This window comes from Falco peregrinus, chromosome 8 (assembly GCF_023634155.1).
Source record: "Falco peregrinus isolate bFalPer1 chromosome 8, bFalPer1.pri, whole genome shotgun sequence".
Lineage (NCBI taxonomy): Eukaryota > Metazoa > Chordata > Aves > Falconiformes > Falconidae > Falco > Falco peregrinus.
In genome coordinates, this window is record NC_073728.1 from 55,657,766 (window position 1) to 55,673,717 (window position 15,952).

General features: G+C 63.7%; 2 protein-coding genes across 2 annotated transcripts; both read left to right on the top strand.

Annotated features, from left to right (window-relative positions):
* Positions 1–678: 678 nt before the first annotated feature.
* On the top strand, positions 679–9,536 carry RGS14 (regulator of G protein signaling 14). Its single transcript, XM_055812915.1, has 15 exons — positions 679–875; positions 2,768–2,789; positions 3,998–4,152; positions 4,259–4,351; positions 4,935–5,078; positions 5,244–5,393; positions 5,584–5,704; positions 5,793–5,917; positions 5,994–6,197; positions 6,302–6,378; positions 6,544–6,670; positions 7,039–7,120; positions 7,301–7,359; positions 7,576–7,690; positions 7,928–9,536. The coding sequence occupies exons 1-15, from the start codon at positions 831–833 to the stop codon at positions 8,161–8,163; spliced, it is 1,755 nt and encodes a 584-aa protein (XP_055668890.1). The 5' UTR covers positions 679–830; the 3' UTR covers positions 8,164–9,536.
* A 1,507-nt stretch (positions 9,537–11,043) lies between these two features.
* On the top strand, positions 11,044–15,701 carry SLC34A1 (solute carrier family 34 member 1). Its single transcript, XM_005231781.3, has 13 exons — positions 11,044–11,186; positions 11,399–11,515; positions 11,665–11,841; positions 12,302–12,430; positions 12,504–12,647; positions 12,742–12,853; positions 12,926–13,121; positions 13,448–13,543; positions 13,659–13,758; positions 14,006–14,173; positions 14,540–14,656; positions 14,823–14,947; positions 15,053–15,701. The coding sequence occupies exons 2-13, from the start codon at positions 11,413–11,415 to the stop codon at positions 15,605–15,607; spliced, it is 2,022 nt and encodes a 673-aa protein (XP_005231838.1). The 5' UTR covers positions 11,044–11,186; positions 11,399–11,412; the 3' UTR covers positions 15,608–15,701.
* The last annotated feature ends 251 nt before the right edge of the window (positions 15,702–15,952 follow it).

Here is a 15,952-nt window from a genome sequence, read left to right on the forward strand (position 1 = left end):
ATATCCTCAACTGGTTTGTGGTTGCTGATCAAGATGGAACCCCAACCTTAGGAAATGGGCAAAACTGCTTAGGCATCAGTTTGGTGACTCCAAGCTGCACGTCCACCGCTCCTCCCTGCCAGGCTCCGCCGGCATCTGTGGCAGCTCCCCCCAAACGCCTGGGGCACCCCCAGACCCACTGCGTGGCGCAGGGCTGGGGGGCAGCTGCGCGCCCGGCCGGGTGTGACTAGGGCAAGCAGCACCAGGCTGGTGGCAGGGTGTGTTGGGGGGTGTTGATGCCCACCTGCCCCTGCATCCCACCTCCCCGGGGTGATGTGACGCCCAGGAGGAGCCCCTCTGGGCTGCCCGGGCTGCCGGGAGCCGTGGTGATGGTGCGGTGACCCCGAGGTGGCACAGGCCGTGCTGGATGGGCGCTGAGGGGGATGGGGTTGGGGATTCGGAGGGGGATGTAGCTGCGGATGGGAACGGGGATGCCGATGGGGATGGGGTCACGGATGCAGATGCAGATGGAGACAAAGACCGGGATGGGGACCGGGGTGCAGCGGGGCCGCGGCGCCTCCTGGCCCGGAGCTGGAGCCAGTGCCCAGCGGGGCGGTGCCGGGGCCGGTGGCGGTGGCGGCAGCGGCAGCGGGGCGGGAGGGCGGCTCCGCTCCCCCCGCTGCGGTCTCGGTTGCCATGGCGACACTTCCTGTGGCAGCCGAAAGCGGTAGTGCCGGGGAGCGCCGGGCCGGGCCGGGCCGGGCCGGGGAGAGCCGCGCCGCGCCGCCGGCCGGGGATGCTGCGGGGCCGCGGGCCGCGCCGGTAGCGCGCTCGGCCGGGCGGTGCCAGGCATGCAGGGCAAGGCCAAGCTGCTGCTGGTCCACAACGGCCGCATGGTGAGTCCCGGCCCGGGGCGCCGGTCTCCATCCCTCGGGGATGCCCCGCCCGGCGGCACGGCGCGAGGCCGGGTACCGGGCAGGCAGGGGCTTTGGGCTGGGTACCGGGCAGGCAGGGGATGTGGAGGGGATAACGGGCAGGCAGAGGGATGTATGGGGCCGGGTACCGGGCAGGCAGGGGATGTGGAGGGGATAACGGGCAGGCAGAGGGATATATGGGGCTGGGTACCTTGCAGGCAGGGGCTGTGGGATTGGGTAGCAGGCAGTCAGGAGCTGTGTGGGGCCAGGTACTGGGCAGGCAGGGGGTTGTGGAAGGGATAACAGGCAGGCAGAGGGATGTATGGGGCTGGGTACCAGGCAGGTAGGGGCTGTGTGGGGCCGGGTACTGGGCAGGCAGGGGCTGTGGGGCTGGGTAGCAGGCAGGCGGGGGGTTGTGGAGGGGGCAATGGGCAGGCAGAGGGATGTATGGGGCCAGGTACCAAGCAGGCAGAGGGATGTGGAGAGGATAACAGGCAGGCAGGAGGTGTGGGGCTGGATTACAGGCAGGCAGGGTGCTGTGCATCTGGGTCCTGGGCAGGCAGAGGGGTGTGGGGTATATAACAGGCAGGCAGGGGCTGTGGGGCTGAGTATTGGGCAGGCAGGGAAGAGTGGGGCTTGGGTATCCAAAGCAGGCAGACATGTAGAGGGGTGTTAGGGATGGCAGCAGTATATGGGGCTCGGTAGCAGGCAGGCAAGGACGTATGGGGCTGGGGTAACAAGCAGGCAGGGGTTTATGAGGCTGAGACAGTGATATAAGTGGGGATGTATGGCACTGGGGTAATGGCCAAGCAGTGACATATGGGGATGGGATAACAGGGGTCAGCAGTGCTGGTATGTGTGAGGCTGAGTGGCACAGGCAGGGCAGAGCTATGTGGGTGTGGGCAGCAGGGATGGATGGGGAAGAGCAAAGAGCTGGCAGGATAGCTGTATGTGGGGCTGGGGTAATGGGCAGGCAGGGCTGGGATGTGTGGGGCTGGGGTAAGGGGCATGGCAGTGGCCTGTGGGGTGGGGTAGCAGAGACAGGCAGGGGTGGGATAGTGGGACTGGGGTATGTGGGGCTGGGATGGGGACAGGCTGGAGCTGTGCAGAGTACTCTGGGGTGTGTGGGGCTGGCATGGTGGGGGCATTGGCTGGCCAGGTCAAGGACACCACTTCTGTGTGGCCCCAGGCAGGCAATGAGAAGCAGTGCCACGCAGGGTGTGCTTGGCTGGGCTTTGACTGTGAAGGCTCTGCCCATCTCACTGCTTTCTGTGGGTCCTGGAGTACCACATCCCTGCAGCTGGCATCTGGGGCAGCCCAGCAGGTGCTGCAGGGCACCTTGTCCTGCTGCACCCTGGGCTGGCAGCACCCAGTCCCTGGCTTTGGGCATCTGTCCTCCAGTAGCCCCAGGCCCCGAGGAAGAAGGGAGCAGGCAGCTTGCCTGCCTAGGGCTGTGGTTGTCCTTCCTTCCCTCCCCTTCTCCCCTCCTCTTCCTGTGCTGTGGAGGCTGCTTCTCTCCTCCCCGGGCAGCAGGCAGCAAGCAGTGGCGGGGTTACATCTGATAGCATCTGCCCTTTCCCAATAGCTGGCCTGGCCACAGGGTAGTAGATGCATGGGAGGTGAGAGGAAAGCTGCACACCCCGTGTAACACCCCAGCCCTACTCACTGCCCACAGTTGGGAGCCCTGTGTTCCGCTTCTGCCATGGGGCAGTGGTCCTGGTTGCAGCTAACACCAGAGGGGTGTTTGCTGGCAGTCCCTTGCTCCTGGGCTCAGACTGGGCTTGCCTTGATGCTGCCAGCTCCCCGGGTACTGCTCTACCGGGCTGGCAGATGCCGTGTGGCCCCTCTCACCTCTCTTCTCTCCACCCCCACAGGGCCCAGCTGTGTCAGATGGAGGTAAGGCTGCTCTTTGCTCTGGGATGGGAGGCTGGCATCATTTCCAGGGGAGGGGGAAGCCCACAGCCAGCCTGGTGCCAGGGGCAAGGAGCCAGCAGAGAGCCAGATCCTGTGTGAGCACAGTCTGTGACATCGGCGGGTGCATGGCTGGGCCCCCGCGATGCCAGGCTGAGCCCTCTGCCAGGGACTTGCCGTACTCCCCCATCCCTCCCACACGGCCTCATTGTGCCTGTCCCTCCCTTCTGCTGCTCAGCTGGCAGCCTTGGGTGCTGGGGCCTGAGGGGGTTCCCAGGGCAGGTAGAACCTGGGTACCAGCCAGCCCTGGGTTCCCTGAGGGAGTCTGCCTGCCTGTATGTCTCTTACTGTGCACTGAATATCTCGGGTGCCCACTCACCTCTCTCAGCCCTGCTGCAGGATCCTTCCAGCGCAGGGTGCCAGTGGCTGGTGTTCCCACCTGCACACATGGTGGGTGCAGTTACCCCGTGTTTTGGGCAGGAGGAGGAGGGTGGGGAGCCTGGCAAAGCAGCCGCCTGCTGCCTCCACTGTGCCTGCCAGCTTTGATGGGAGAGCCCTACTTCCATACCCTTACCTCCTCTTGCAAATGACCCTCTGCTCCCAGCTGCTCACCAGCCAAACCAGTTCAAAAGCTGGGGTTGCCCCTGGGAAATTCCACCTTTTAGAGGAGGGAATCCATTTGAATGCACGGTCACCTTGGGTTTCCCTGGAGGAGGGGATGAGACTTTCTGTGCCCTGTTCTCACCGAGTTTGTTCTTTGCCATGGCCAGAGGAATGGAGGAGGTAAGTTCAGGCACGCCTACCCATCCTCCAAGCTTCCTTCCATGCTGTGAGAGCCCTGTGTCCCCTTCCGCCCCGCTTTCCCTCCCTGTCTGGGTGCCTTCCCCACTCATCAGCTTTGTTCCTCTGGGAGATGAGTCACAGGTGGAGTCACAGTGACACCCTGGGGAGGGAAGGACAGCCAGTGCTGGCAGGGAGGGCTGTCATGCCAGAAAGTGCCAGCTGTGGCATCATGACACTCAATCCACCGAGGATGCCACTGTGATGCCCCTCATGTTCCCTACCTGAGGGCTCACCAGCTCCGGTCAGAATGGGGTGGATGAACTTGCTGCAGATACAGAGCACTGCTGGTGACAGGGAGTGACACTGGGGGACACCCAGGCAGCGTCCCTCTGACTGTTTTTCTCTCTCAGAGTTAAATGCCTCCAGGGCCCGTGGCAGCAACCACAGTGTGAACAGCCTGCCAGGACCACCGGCCACCTGCGGCTCCACACAGGGGTCTGTGGTCAGCTGGGCCGAATCCTTTGAGACGCTGCTGCAGGACCGCGTGGCCGTCACCTACTTCACTGTGAGCGCTGCCACCCAGACCTTGGTCCCTGCTCCCATCCGCCACTGGCAACCAGCTGTCCCACAGTGCAGCGCCAGCCAGGCCAACAGCTCTCTCTGCCCCACAGGAGTTCCTCAAGAAGGAGTTCAGTGCCGAAAATGTCTACTTCTGGCAGGCATGCGAGCGCTTCCAGCAGATCCCGGCCAGCGACACGCAGCAGGTACTGTCCACTGCACAGCCACAGCGCAGCTGATCCTGGGCCACAGAGCTGCTGGGAGGGAGATGGGCACAGGTAGAGACAGCTGTCGTGCATGCATGTCCCAGGGTCCCAGCAGACCCCTGCTCTGGGAGTCTGAGCTGGCTGGCTGGAGGCTCTTGCTGGGAGGAATAAGGAGATGGATGTGATATGCATCTGAAAAGCCACAGCCAGGACCGCCCACCCCACAGAGCAAGCATGCTTTTCCAGCCCAAGGCGTCCATTGGGTGGAGAATGCTGCTGGGAAGACAAAAGAGACCAAGGGCAGAGAACTAGACTGGGAAGGACAGAGCCATACAGCTGGGGGGGTCGGTTCCTACCTCAGGCTGTACCTCTGTGGAGAAACCAGCATATTGCACCCAGAGTCTGGCGCTGAGTGGGGGTGGCCAGCTCCAGTGCCCACCCTGAAGCCCCAGTACTGAGCTGATCCCAGGGGCGACTTGGCCCCTCAGGGCTCAAGTGGCTCCACGGGGTGAGCCAGGGGCTTCCTGCAGGGTGGTAGTGAGGAGGGGGCTCCTGGTCTCAGCCTGACCCCTTGCTCCCCTAGCTGGCCCAGGAAGCGCGGCGGATCTATGATGAGTTCCTCTCCAGCCACTCGGTCAGTCCCGTGAACATCGACAAGCAGGCCTGGATTGGGGAGGATGTGCTGGCCACCCCATCCCCAGACATGTTTCGCATCCAGCAGCTCCAGGTATGAGCAGCACCTGTGCTCCACCCCACCTGCAAATGGGGTCCACAGGACCACCCCACACATCACCCAGCATCGCTGCTGTTGCCATGGGGCCATGCCATGGGACAGTGGCCGGAGCAATCTAGGTGGGCAGGGGTCCTAAGCACTCGCTCTCTCCCTTTGCAGATCTTTAACCTGATGAAATTTGACAGCTACACGCGCTTCGTGAAATCCCCGCTCTACCAGGCCTGCCTGCGGGCAGAGAGCCAGGGGCAGCCCCTGCCCGACCTGCGGCCCCACTCCCGCAGCAGCAGCCCCCCACCTGACCTCAGCAAGGTGAGCAAGGTGGGAAGGAGGGGCTGGGGACCTGTCCATTTGCCTGAGAAAATGGTGCTGTGTCCCTTCCCCTGCTGCTTGGAGCAAACCCAGCCCCAGGCTGAGGATAGACAAGCAGCCAGGGGACCAGGGAAAGGGAAGGGGCAGCCTCAGATGTCCCCATGCTGAGATGCTTCTCCATTTGCCCCAGAAGTCGAAGCTGAAGCTGGGCAAGTCCCTGCCTGTGGGTGTGGAGATGGCAGGCAGTGGTGCCAACCGCAGCCCCCGCCGGTCCTTCAGGAAGGGAGAGCGGCGGGAGCCCTCCTGGGCAGGTAGGTGCTGTGCTGAGTCGGGCAGAGGGACCATCCCACCCCTGAAGTTTGCCCGTCATCCCCACCACCATCCCCCTGTCTGTCCCAGAGGGGGGAGAAGGCGGTGGAAGTGCCACGCTATGGCGGGAGTCCCAGGGCTCACTCAACTCTTCGGCCAGCCTGGACCTGGGCTTTCTGTCCTCTGCCAGCACAGCTGCCAGCCCCTGGACGGAGGTGAGTCATCTCTGCACTGGCCCCACAGCATCACGCTGCCACTGGCCAGGCTCATCCTGCTGCATCTCTCCCGCAGAGCCATCGGAAGAGCCTGGGAGGCAGTGAGGCGGAGCTGCCGGCCAAGCCCATGAAGTACTGCTGCGTGTACCTGCCCGATGGCACAGCCTCGCTGGCCTCTGTCCGGCCCGGCCACTCCATCCGTGACATGCTGGCGGGGATATGCGAGAAGCGCGGCTTCAGCCTCCCCGACATCAAGGTCTACCTGGTGGGGAACGAGCAGGTAGGGCAGCAGGGGGGAGAGGGGGCTCCTGCCAGCCGGACTGTCTCTGGTCTGGGACAACATGCCGCTCCGCCTGCTCTCTCCTGATGGTTCGGCTCTTGCAGAAAGCACTGGTGCTGGACCAGGAGTGCTCTGTGTTGGCGGACCAGGAGGTGAAGCTGGAGAACAGGATAAGCTTTGAGTGAGTGGGAGCTTTGGGACTGATGCTGTTGCCCACAATGTCTAGCCTACATCGCGCTTGGCCACCCACCCAAGACCCCAGGCAGTCCTGAACACCCCAGCTCTGCCCCTGCTTGTCCTGCCTGTCCGAGTTTGCCTGCTGACAGCCTCTTCTCCCCCTCCACAGCCTGGAAATCTCCTCCCTCAATAAGACCATCCGCATCACAGCGAAGTCAACCAAGCGCATCCGGGAAGCGCTGCAGCCTGTGCTGGGGAAGTACGGCGTGAGCATGGAGCTGGCGCTGCTGCGGCGGGTGGGTGAGGCCCTAGCCTCTGCGGGCACGACCCCAGTTCTCCTGCATCTGCGATGCTGTGGTGGGGTGGGGCCTGGGTTTGGGGCTCGGTGGGTGGGTGTCCCTGGGTTTGGGGCTCGGGCCCAGGGCTGCTGGCAGTGACCAGGTGGTGGGGAGCAGCAGTCCATGCTGGGGGCAGCCTGTGGGCTTGTGGAGGGTCACCGGTATTTGAGGTGGGCTGTGGCACCCCACTGTGGGCTGTGAGGGGCTGGTGGGTGTGCTCCATGCTGTGCAGCCCATGACCTGGCAGGATTGGGCCAGGGAGCTCAGCCTGGCTGCCTTTGCCGTGCTGCAGCAAGCCTGACACCAGATGGCTCTTCCCGTTACAGCCAGGCGAGCCAGCTGCCCTGGACCTGGAGAAGCTGGTCAGCACTGTGGCTGCTCAGAAGCTTGTCCTGGAAACACCAGCAGGTAGAGTGTCCTCCTCCCTGAGCTGTGCTCCCCCCCCCCCCCCCCAAGCCATGTGGCCCCACAGAGCGCTCACAGGGCCAGGCTGCTTTCTGCTGGCCTTGGCAGCTGCTACCTGGGGTGGGCTCCATCCTGTCACCAGCTGGGCCAGGGCCAGGGCGCTGAGCATCCCTTACCTTGCAGACATGCGAGTGACAGACGGTGCTGAGGCTGCAGCTGCCCCCTCCCCACTCCGGAGCGAGGTGAGCTCAAGATCCCACCGTCCCAGTCAGAGATGTCCCCACGGCTGCTGCCATGGTCCCTGGGGAAGGTGTGACCTGCTGCGACCCCAGCACATGCCACAAGGCTGGGCAGTGGGTGCCAAGGCAGGAGCCAGGCTGTGGGAGGGCGATGGGGACACGGTCTGAGGGAGCGCTGCCTCCTTGCCCCATCACTGATGCCTGGGCTGCTCATGACAGGAGGGAAGCCCAACAGGAGCAGAGCCCGGCACGCTGTGGGAGATGTCCTCCTCCTTCTCACGGCCCCGGTCTTCAGCTGCCACAAACCTGAACCGTCGCACGTATGACCTGGAAGGTGAGACTTGGCATGTCTGAAACCTGAGGGGCTGGGGCCAAACGGGTGAGGGATGCAGGGCCCCTAGTCTGCTGGGGATAGGTGCAGTGTCCCATAGGTGCTGGCGTGGAGCACGAGGGAGGTGCAAGTGCTGTGCCTGGGACACACTCAGGGTGACGTCAGCTGGAGAGGGCAGCCGAGGTATAAGTACAGGAGCATGAGTGCCAGGCTCAGGTGCATGACCTGCATTTCCCCCAGGGCTGGTGGAGCTGCTGAACCGTGCCCAGAGTTGTCGGGCCAATGACCAGCGTGGGCTGCTCTCCAAGGAGGACCTGGTCCTGCCTGACTTTCTCCAGCTGCCTGGACAGGATGACAGTGCCTGCAAGCAGTCGGATCAGCCCCAAACCTCTTACCCAGGCTCTGAAGGAAGCGGCCATCCTCAGCCTGCAGAGCCCACGCCGGCTCAGCCTCCGGTTGACCATGAGCGCCGATGAGTCCTGCTGCACGTCTGCACCCGGTGCGTGGTACCCCTGGGCCACGCCGGGGTTCAACGTGGGGCTGACCAGCCCCTGCCTTGCACCACTGACACTGCCTGGACCGCAGATTCATCCACCTCCTGTCCTGAACTGTTGTGTCGTGTCGCTGTGAGTGATTGAGCAGCTGCCATGCCCCTTGGTGGGGTCGCATCCTGGTGCACATTAAGGGAGTCCTGTACGTAGTTTGAACACCTGTTGCAAAGCAATTTGCAACAGCCCACACATTCCTGGCACTGTCCTGCTCAGTGCCTCTGCCTGCTCTGCCTGTGGCAGAGCTGCCCATCCAGCAAATCCTGCCTGTGCCATGCTGGCACAGCCCTGCTGACTGTTCAGGTGGGGAAAGCACCCTTCCAGCTGAAGGGTGTGCAGGATAGAGGGGTGAGTGGGGTGGCAAGGCAGGCTCCAGCTCTGAACCCCGGTGCTGTGGGCTGGCAGGGTCAGGGGAACACGTGTCCGGAGCTGAGGGCTGGATCTGGTCCCTGACCCTGCTGGAACAGGGCTTCCCTCGTTGTTGATGTGCAGGTCTACCCTTCCCAGGGAGGGTGAGCATGGCCCTGCCGGCCGGTGTCCGGGGCAGGTTGTTACTGTCTGCCTTGTGTGAGCATGGCTGGGTCTGATCCTGCCACGATAGCACTGCTGTTGTGGAGCAGGGCACCTGGTTCCTGCCCCAAGCAGAGGCAGAGTCAGCAGGTTGTGCCAAAGAAGCTTTCCTCCTGCCTGCAGGGAGACCCTGCGTGGGCAGCTGCTGAAGCGACCCGCAGGAGCAAATCACTGTAGGTCCCCTGCCCTGGCCTGGCTTGGGCTGCTGGTGCATGGCCCTTGGGGCAGACCTGCCTGGTGCCAGAGGAATGCAGCACCCCTGGGTGCTGAGCATCTCAGCCTGGTGTGTGGGTACCCAGCATGTGCCCAGCCTGTCACCTCTGCAGGCAGCTGTACTGGGTGGTAACCTTGAGCCTGGCTCTGCCAGACGTGGCTGTGCCCGGTGGGTCCCCATCCTCAGCAGCTCCATGTCCCCAGAGGTCCCAGACACAGTAGTCTGAAATGGACACAGCCCCCTGACAGCAGCCAGGAGACCTCTGCTTTGCCCGTGCATGCTGGGGTCCTTCCTGGCTGTGTCCTCGGTCACCACTCTGTCACCACTGCCTGCCAGAGGCAGAGGGGTGGCCCAGGGCAGCCCCAGGGCTCACCCAGGGACGGGGGCATGGCTACCCAGCCCCACGCTGCTGCAGCCAGCTGCAGCCCCACAGCCTCAGAGTCCCCCCGTGTCTCCGTGGTGCTGCTCAGTACCGTCTGTGGTGTGAAACTGGGGAAAATAAAGAGCATTGCCTGGACATGCATCCCTCTCCTTCCTCCGCCACTGAGGCCAGACCGTGCTTTTGCTGGCAGTAGTGTCCCCCAGCTCCCCTATACCCCATGCAGCCCCCCCGGCCAGGGCAGGGCTGGAGCCAGCCCTCAGGTCTGGTGCCACCCTGCCCGGCAGCAAGGGGCAGTGAGAGGAGCTTGTTTTCCCAGCACTGCTGATGGTGTAGGGGAAGCTGTGGGGCCATCATGACCAAGGACTTCAGCCCCAACCCTGTAAATGAGTGACAGCTGGAGCTGCCAGGGCCTCACTGGGTTAATGATTGTGGGGGCAGCTGGCCAAGAGCCCCTGGGCATGGGACAAGCAGAGACACTGGTCTCCTGCCTGCCGCAGCCTGGCACAGGGCTCTGCAGGTGCCACTGTCTGCTCCCCCCAGCCAGAAGCATCTCCAGGCCCTGCAGAGGCAGGACATGTCTGCTGCTGTGGCACCTCTTGCACATTCAGCTCCATCAGTTTGTGATTTGGTGGAGGCTTGGTGATGCTCCAGCAGCGGCAGGGATGTCCCCAGGCTGCCCCTAAGTACCCTGGGGTATCCGAGGGATCTCCCCTTGCTTCCCCCATACAATCGCAGCTGGTGTGTCCATGGTGATGGGTCCTGGGAATGCCCGATCCTGGAGGAACAGGGATGTAGCAGCTGTGCAGCCCCTCTGTGCCCGCTCCCCACAGGCACCAAGGCTGGAAAGGCCTTTGCCCCCTGGCTCTCCCCCAGGCAGACGTGGACACGAGCGGTGTGGGTGCCTTGTGGGTGGATGGAAACTTGGCAGGAGGTGCGTAAACAGCAGGTAATGATAAATGGCACCAAGGAGGTGGTGACAGCAATGCTGACATAGCTCTGCTCCTGCCCACCCTAGCATTGTGTCTGCTGGGAAGATGCAGGCTCTGCCCCACACAGCCCTCACAGTGCTGCCAGCTGCTCCGTACTGAGCCACCAGCACGGGTTGAGCAAGGCTATGTGCCACTGTCACCACCAGTGACAGGACACGGGGACCACACTGGTGCTGATGTAACCCACCGCCAATGCCCTGGCGGCAAGGACAGTGTGTGCCCGGGGCAGAGCGGGATCCATTGTGACTGATGCTCAGATGGGTCCAAGGATGGTGGATATGTATGTGGCCCCACCTCTGGTTTGGGACACACCAACAGCATGAACACCGAGCCCTTCTCCTCCTCCTCCTCCTCCTCCACTCATGCAGGGGATGAAGCATCTGGCACCAAGTGATGGAGAGCTGAGGCTGTTCCAACATCGCTCCTCAGGCACTGGGCTCCAGCACTGCCCCAGCTTCACTTCCCACAGCACTGGCTGCCACTCACCCCGGGGTGATGGCAAGCCTGGGCCAGGTGAGGCGGGGTGTGCCGGTAACGCGGTACCCCGGGGGCGAGTGCCCCATCCCACCCTGGCACTGCAGCTGACGCGGGATGCTGTAGGGTTACCCATTAACTGAAGGAATTTCTGGGGAGGAGGTGAGCAGCAAGCAGAGGCGAGGGGCAACATGGGGCTACTTAGACTTTGCTCTTGGCGTGGATATAAAGGGTTGTGGTGCCCCATGGGCCACTTGACTGGAGGAACGCGCGGATGTGGCATGTGGACATGGTGCTGCCGTGAGTGCCTGGCCAGCCCCAGGTGAGCAGGGCCCTGGGCAGGAGGGGTCCCCTCTCTGTGTCCCCTGCCTGCCCTTGCAGGAGCTCGCTGGGGTGGCACAGCAGTAGCCAGTGGCCAGGGGACCACCGGGTAATGGGATGGTGCTCCTCAGCGGTGCCAGCACCGCAGGGATTTGGGGGCTGGTGGCAGCTGGTGTGGGACAGCTGTAGTGACACATGGCCACCTCTGCTCAGCCTCAGCAGAAGTGATGCTGCCCTACCGGAGGGAGAGCCCGGCCCTGCCCCGCTGCCCGGTGCGGGGAGGACGGGTGATGCACGGGCCCCAGTTCGCCTACTGCCCCAGCCCCCAAGGTAGGTGCCCCCAGCCCTCCAGCTCCTCCTCTTCCTCACCCTGCTGGGCTCAGCAGGGCCAGCTCACCAGCCCAGGCGGTGCCCAGCTCCCCTCTGCAGAGGGGTCCCCACGATGCTGGGGCCATAACGTGGGTGCCCCCTCTCCCCAGCTCTGCACCGGCTGCCGGGTGCCCACACCTGCCCCTTCGCTGTCGGTGCTTGCCCTGACCATGGCTTCCCCTGCCCTGGCTCCCCGGGGCGCCTGGGCGAGGGCAGGGAGCGGTACGAGCTGGATGCGCTGCCCTGGCAGGGGACCCGGCTGGGCTTGGATGAGCTACAGAAGCCAGGTGAGACCCCTGGGCGGTGGGCACACTGTACCCGGGTTGGGAAGCACCCCAGCGACCTGCTAGAGGCACCCAGGGGGGCCTCAGGGTGCCAGGATTGTGGGGTGCTGGCAGAGGCTCAGCTTTGTCCCTGGGACTAGCAGCAATTCCTCCCTGCTGCCCCGCGGTGCCAGTCCTCGTGCTGGCACCCCAGCCAGACCCTCAGTGTGGCAGGCTGCCTGCCAGCCAGGGAGACCCTCAGCTCCCCGGGGTGCTGGGGGCAGAGCTGAGGGGCAACAGGGGCGGCTGGCACAGGGCACTCCAGAGTGGGAGGAGATGGAGGGAGCCCCGGGAGTGGTGGCCCAGAGGGGGACGTGAGCCCCATCCCACTGGCGGCATGGGAGGACAGTGTAGGGCTGTGGAAGTCCAGGGAGCCGGGGCGGTGCCATGACTGGCATTTAACACTCTCTCTTGTCTTGCGCAGAGCTGGGGTGCTGGGCCAGGGTCCAGTCCATCTGTGTCTCCCTTCTCAAGGTGCCCTTGATGTTCGGGTTCCTGTACCTCTTCGTGTGCTCCCTAGACGTGCTCAGCTCTGCCTTCCAGTTGGCTGGAGGTAAGGTGGTGGGGACACCTGGGTGGCTGGTGGCACCCACCATGCCGGCACCCTGCCACTCACTCTCTTGCAGGCAAGGTGGCCGGGGACATCTTCAAGGACAATGCTATCCTCTCCAACCCAGTGGCTGGGCTGGTGGTGGGCATCCTGGTGACCGTGCTGGTACAGAGCTCCTCCACCTCCACCTCCATCATTGTCAGCATGGTCTCCTCGGGGTGTGAGTGTGCCCGTGGGGCTCCTGGGGACAGGGTGGCTGGATGTGGTCACCCTGAGCTGGGCCATGCGGGGCTGACAGGTCTCTCTGTCCTCAGTGCTGGAGGTGCGCTCTGCCATCCCTATCATCATGGGCTCCAACATCGGCACCTCTGTCACCAACACCATTGTGGCCCTCATGCAGGCTGGAGACCGCAGTGAGTTCAAACGGTGAGAGCTTGTCAGGACAGAGAGGACTTGGGTGTTGGGGGCCACACCATGCCAACGGGCTCCTCCACACAGGGCCTTCGCTGGTGCCACGGTGCACGACTGCTTCAACTGGCTTTCAGTGCTGGTCCTGCTGCCACTGGAGGTGGTGAGCGGGTACTTGCACCACATCACCCGCCTGGTCGTGGCCACCTTCAACATCCGCAGTGGGAAGGATGCTCCTGACCTGCTGAAGATCATCACAGAGCCCTTTACCAAGCTCATCATCCAGGTCTTATCAGCCGTGGTGTCCCCAGGCTGGTGGTGGTCTCCCAGCACTGGTGTCCCCCATGCTGGTGGTGATGTCCCCAGTGCTGGTGTTCCTTTGGTGGTGGTCATACCCACGTGTCTCTAGGCTGGCAGTGGTGTCACCAGACTGGTGGTTGTCCCCCAGCATTGCTGTCCCAGTGCTGGTCCCCAGCACTGTTGTCCCTTCAGTGGTGGTTATATGCAAGTGTCCCCAGGCTGGCAGTGATGTCCCCATCCCAGTGAAGATGTCTCCAAGCTGTGGGTGCTGTCAGTCCCCAAGGGCCCTCTCCAATATGTGTGTTTTTGCAGCTGGACAAGTCGGTGATCACAGGCATTGCAATGGGGGACGAGAGCCTGCGCAATCGGAGCCTCATCCGCGTCTGGTGTGGCCCTGCACCCCCACAGGTGAGGGGCCCGTGGCCTTTCTGGGGACATCAAACAATCCCACCAAGGGTGGGTGGTGGGCAGAGGCTGGCTGAGGATGCTGTGGAACCAGCTGCAGCCCACCTTCTCCCTGCAGATGGCTGCTGTGGGGCTTGGCCCCCCTCTGAACTGCACAGCCCCCAGCCACTGCAGCACTAAGGGCATTGAAAGCCTCCACAATGTCACCAGGCAGAAGTGTGAGTGGGTACAGGGGGCTTGGTCAGGGCTGGGGGGTATGGGGCGTAGGGCTGGAGAGGTGCAGGTGGGGCTGGGGGAGCTGTATGTGGGATGGAGAGGTTCTGGGCATGGGGCTGGAGTCATGATGTGGGGCAGGGCTGGAAGATATTGGGGCTGGGGTCCAGGTGTGGGGCTGTCTTGGGGGAGCAGGTTTGTGAGTGGGGCTGGGCTGGCCCCAGCCCCTTGCCCAGCCGTGCTGTGGGGCAGGTGAGCACCTCTTCACCGACACGCCGCTGCCCGACCTGGCCGTGGGGCTGGTGCTGCTTGCCGGGTCCCTTGTTGTGCTCTGCACCTGCCTCATCCTCCTGGTCAAACTCCTCAACTCCCTGCTCAAGGGGCAGGTGGCCAAAGCCATCCAGAAGGTCATCAACACTGGTGAGTGGGACGGAGACAGCTATGGGGTGAGTGGGATGGGACCCTGTCTGCCCTAGTCACCCATACCCACCTGCCATCCTCAGACCCATCCCTAGCTGCCCCTAACCCCCATCCCTGCCTGCCCCTGATCCCCACTTTGCTTATGGCTCTCATGGCCTCCTAGTGTCCACGTCCTCTTTGCCCAGCCATCCTGGCCACCAGGCTGGCCCCATACCCACAGCCTGAGCCCATACCCAGAGCCTGGCCCCACAGCTCCCCCCCCGCTCCCCAGCACCATATAGGAGTTCCAGGCCACTCCTGGCTGATGTGTCCATGCCCATGTCCATGCTTGTGTCCGTGCCTGTGCTCATGGCCATGCTGTGGCAGACCTCCCACACCCGCTTAGCTGGCTCACCGGGTACTTCGCCATGGTGGTGGGTGCTGGGATGACCTTCGTGGTGCAGAGCAGCTCTGTCTTCACCTCGGCCATCACACCCCTGATCGGTGAGTCCCAGCCATGCCTGGTCCCCTGCCACGTGGTGGTCTCCCCCACAATGGCCCATGGGTGCTAGAGTGCTCAGAGGGACAGGAGGAGCCATGCCTCCTTGGGAGAGCATGGGAATGTCACTGGCGAGGAGCGATGGGATGGGATAGGGTGCCTCTTCTGCAGGCCTAGGGGTGATCAGCATTGAGCGTGCCTACCCGCTGACCCTGGGCTCCAACATCGGCACCACCACCACTGCCATCCTGGCCGCCCTGGCTAGCCCGGGGGACAAGCTGGCCAGTTCCTTCCAGGTATGGGCAGCCTGGGCCCATGGTTGGGTGGGCAGGGGCCACCAGGCAAGGCGGAGGCTGGGGGAAGCCTGCGTGCCCGGCCCGACAGGGATGCTGTCCCTGCAGATTGCCCTTTGCCACTTCTTCTTCAACATCTCCGGCATCCTGCTGTGGTACCCGCTGCCCTTCACCCGCCTGCCCATCCGCATGGCCAAGGCGCTGGGCGAGCGCACGGCCAAGTACCGCTGGTTTGCTGTGCTGTACCTCATCATCTGCTTCCTCCTGCTGCCCTCCCTCATCTTTGGCATCTCCATGGCGGGCTGGCGGGCGCTGGTGGGGGTGGGCACACCTTTCCTCGGCCTCCTCTTCTTTGTGGGGCTGGTGAATGCGCTGCAGGCACACAGCCCTGGCCGCCTGCCCAAATGGCTGCAGACCTGGGACTTCCTTCCCGCCTGGATGCACTCGCTGCAGCCCCTGGACCGACTCATCACCCGGGCCACCCTCTGCTGCACCGATCGCTGCCGCAGCCCCGAGGGCTGGGATGAGCGTGAGGGCCCTCCCCGTGACAAGGTCCGGCTGGGGCTGGACAACCCCGTGCTCTCCTACCCCGAGGAGGTTCCCAACCCTGCCGTTCGGGTGGGCTCACCCCGACCACTCCCGCACGGTGCTACCCGGCTCTAGCCAGCACCAGACACCCTGGCCGCTGCTCCCATGGCTGCCCAGTTTCTGCTGTTCCTGCTCAGCTGGTGTCTAATAAACACTGAGCACCTGCGCACTGGGTGTGTGTTTCTTGGTCTCCTGCCTCTGCAAACCCTGCCAGAGCTGCCAGACACCCACTGCCCTCCCCGTGTCCGTACACCACCACTGCACAGCCCAGCCCAGCCCTGTACGGGTACCCTGTGCTGGGGATGCAGCAAACGCACGGCTGGTGCCATGGGAGCACGCACTGATGATGCTGCAGCTAAACCCTGCACCTGCAGTTTGCAGCCAGCTCGTACCAAGGTGTTGCGGGCAGCAGCTTCTTCC

Coding starts and splice junctions, on each gene's coding strand:
- RGS14 (XM_055812915.1), top strand. CDS start 831: ATGCAGGGCAAGGCCAAGCTGCTGCTGGTCCACAACGGCCGCATG. Junction 5,079..5,243: donor TTCGCATCCAGCAGCTCCAG/GTATGAGCAGCA, acceptor CTCCCTTTGCAG/ATCTTTAACCTGATGAAATT. Junction 6,379..6,543: donor GAGAACAGGATAAGCTTTGA/GTGAGTGGGAGC, acceptor CCCCCTCCACAG/CCTGGAAATCTCCTCCCTCA.
- SLC34A1 (XM_005231781.3), top strand. CDS start 11,413: ATGCTGCCCTACCGGAGGGAGAGCCCGGCCCTGCCCCGCTGCCCGGTG. Junction 11,516..11,664: donor CTACTGCCCCAGCCCCCAAG/GTAGGTGCCCCC, acceptor CCCTCTCCCCAG/CTCTGCACCGGCTGCCGGGT. Junction 13,544..13,658: donor GTGGCCCTGCACCCCCACAG/GTGAGGGGCCCG, acceptor TTCTCCCTGCAG/ATGGCTGCTGTGGGGCTTGG.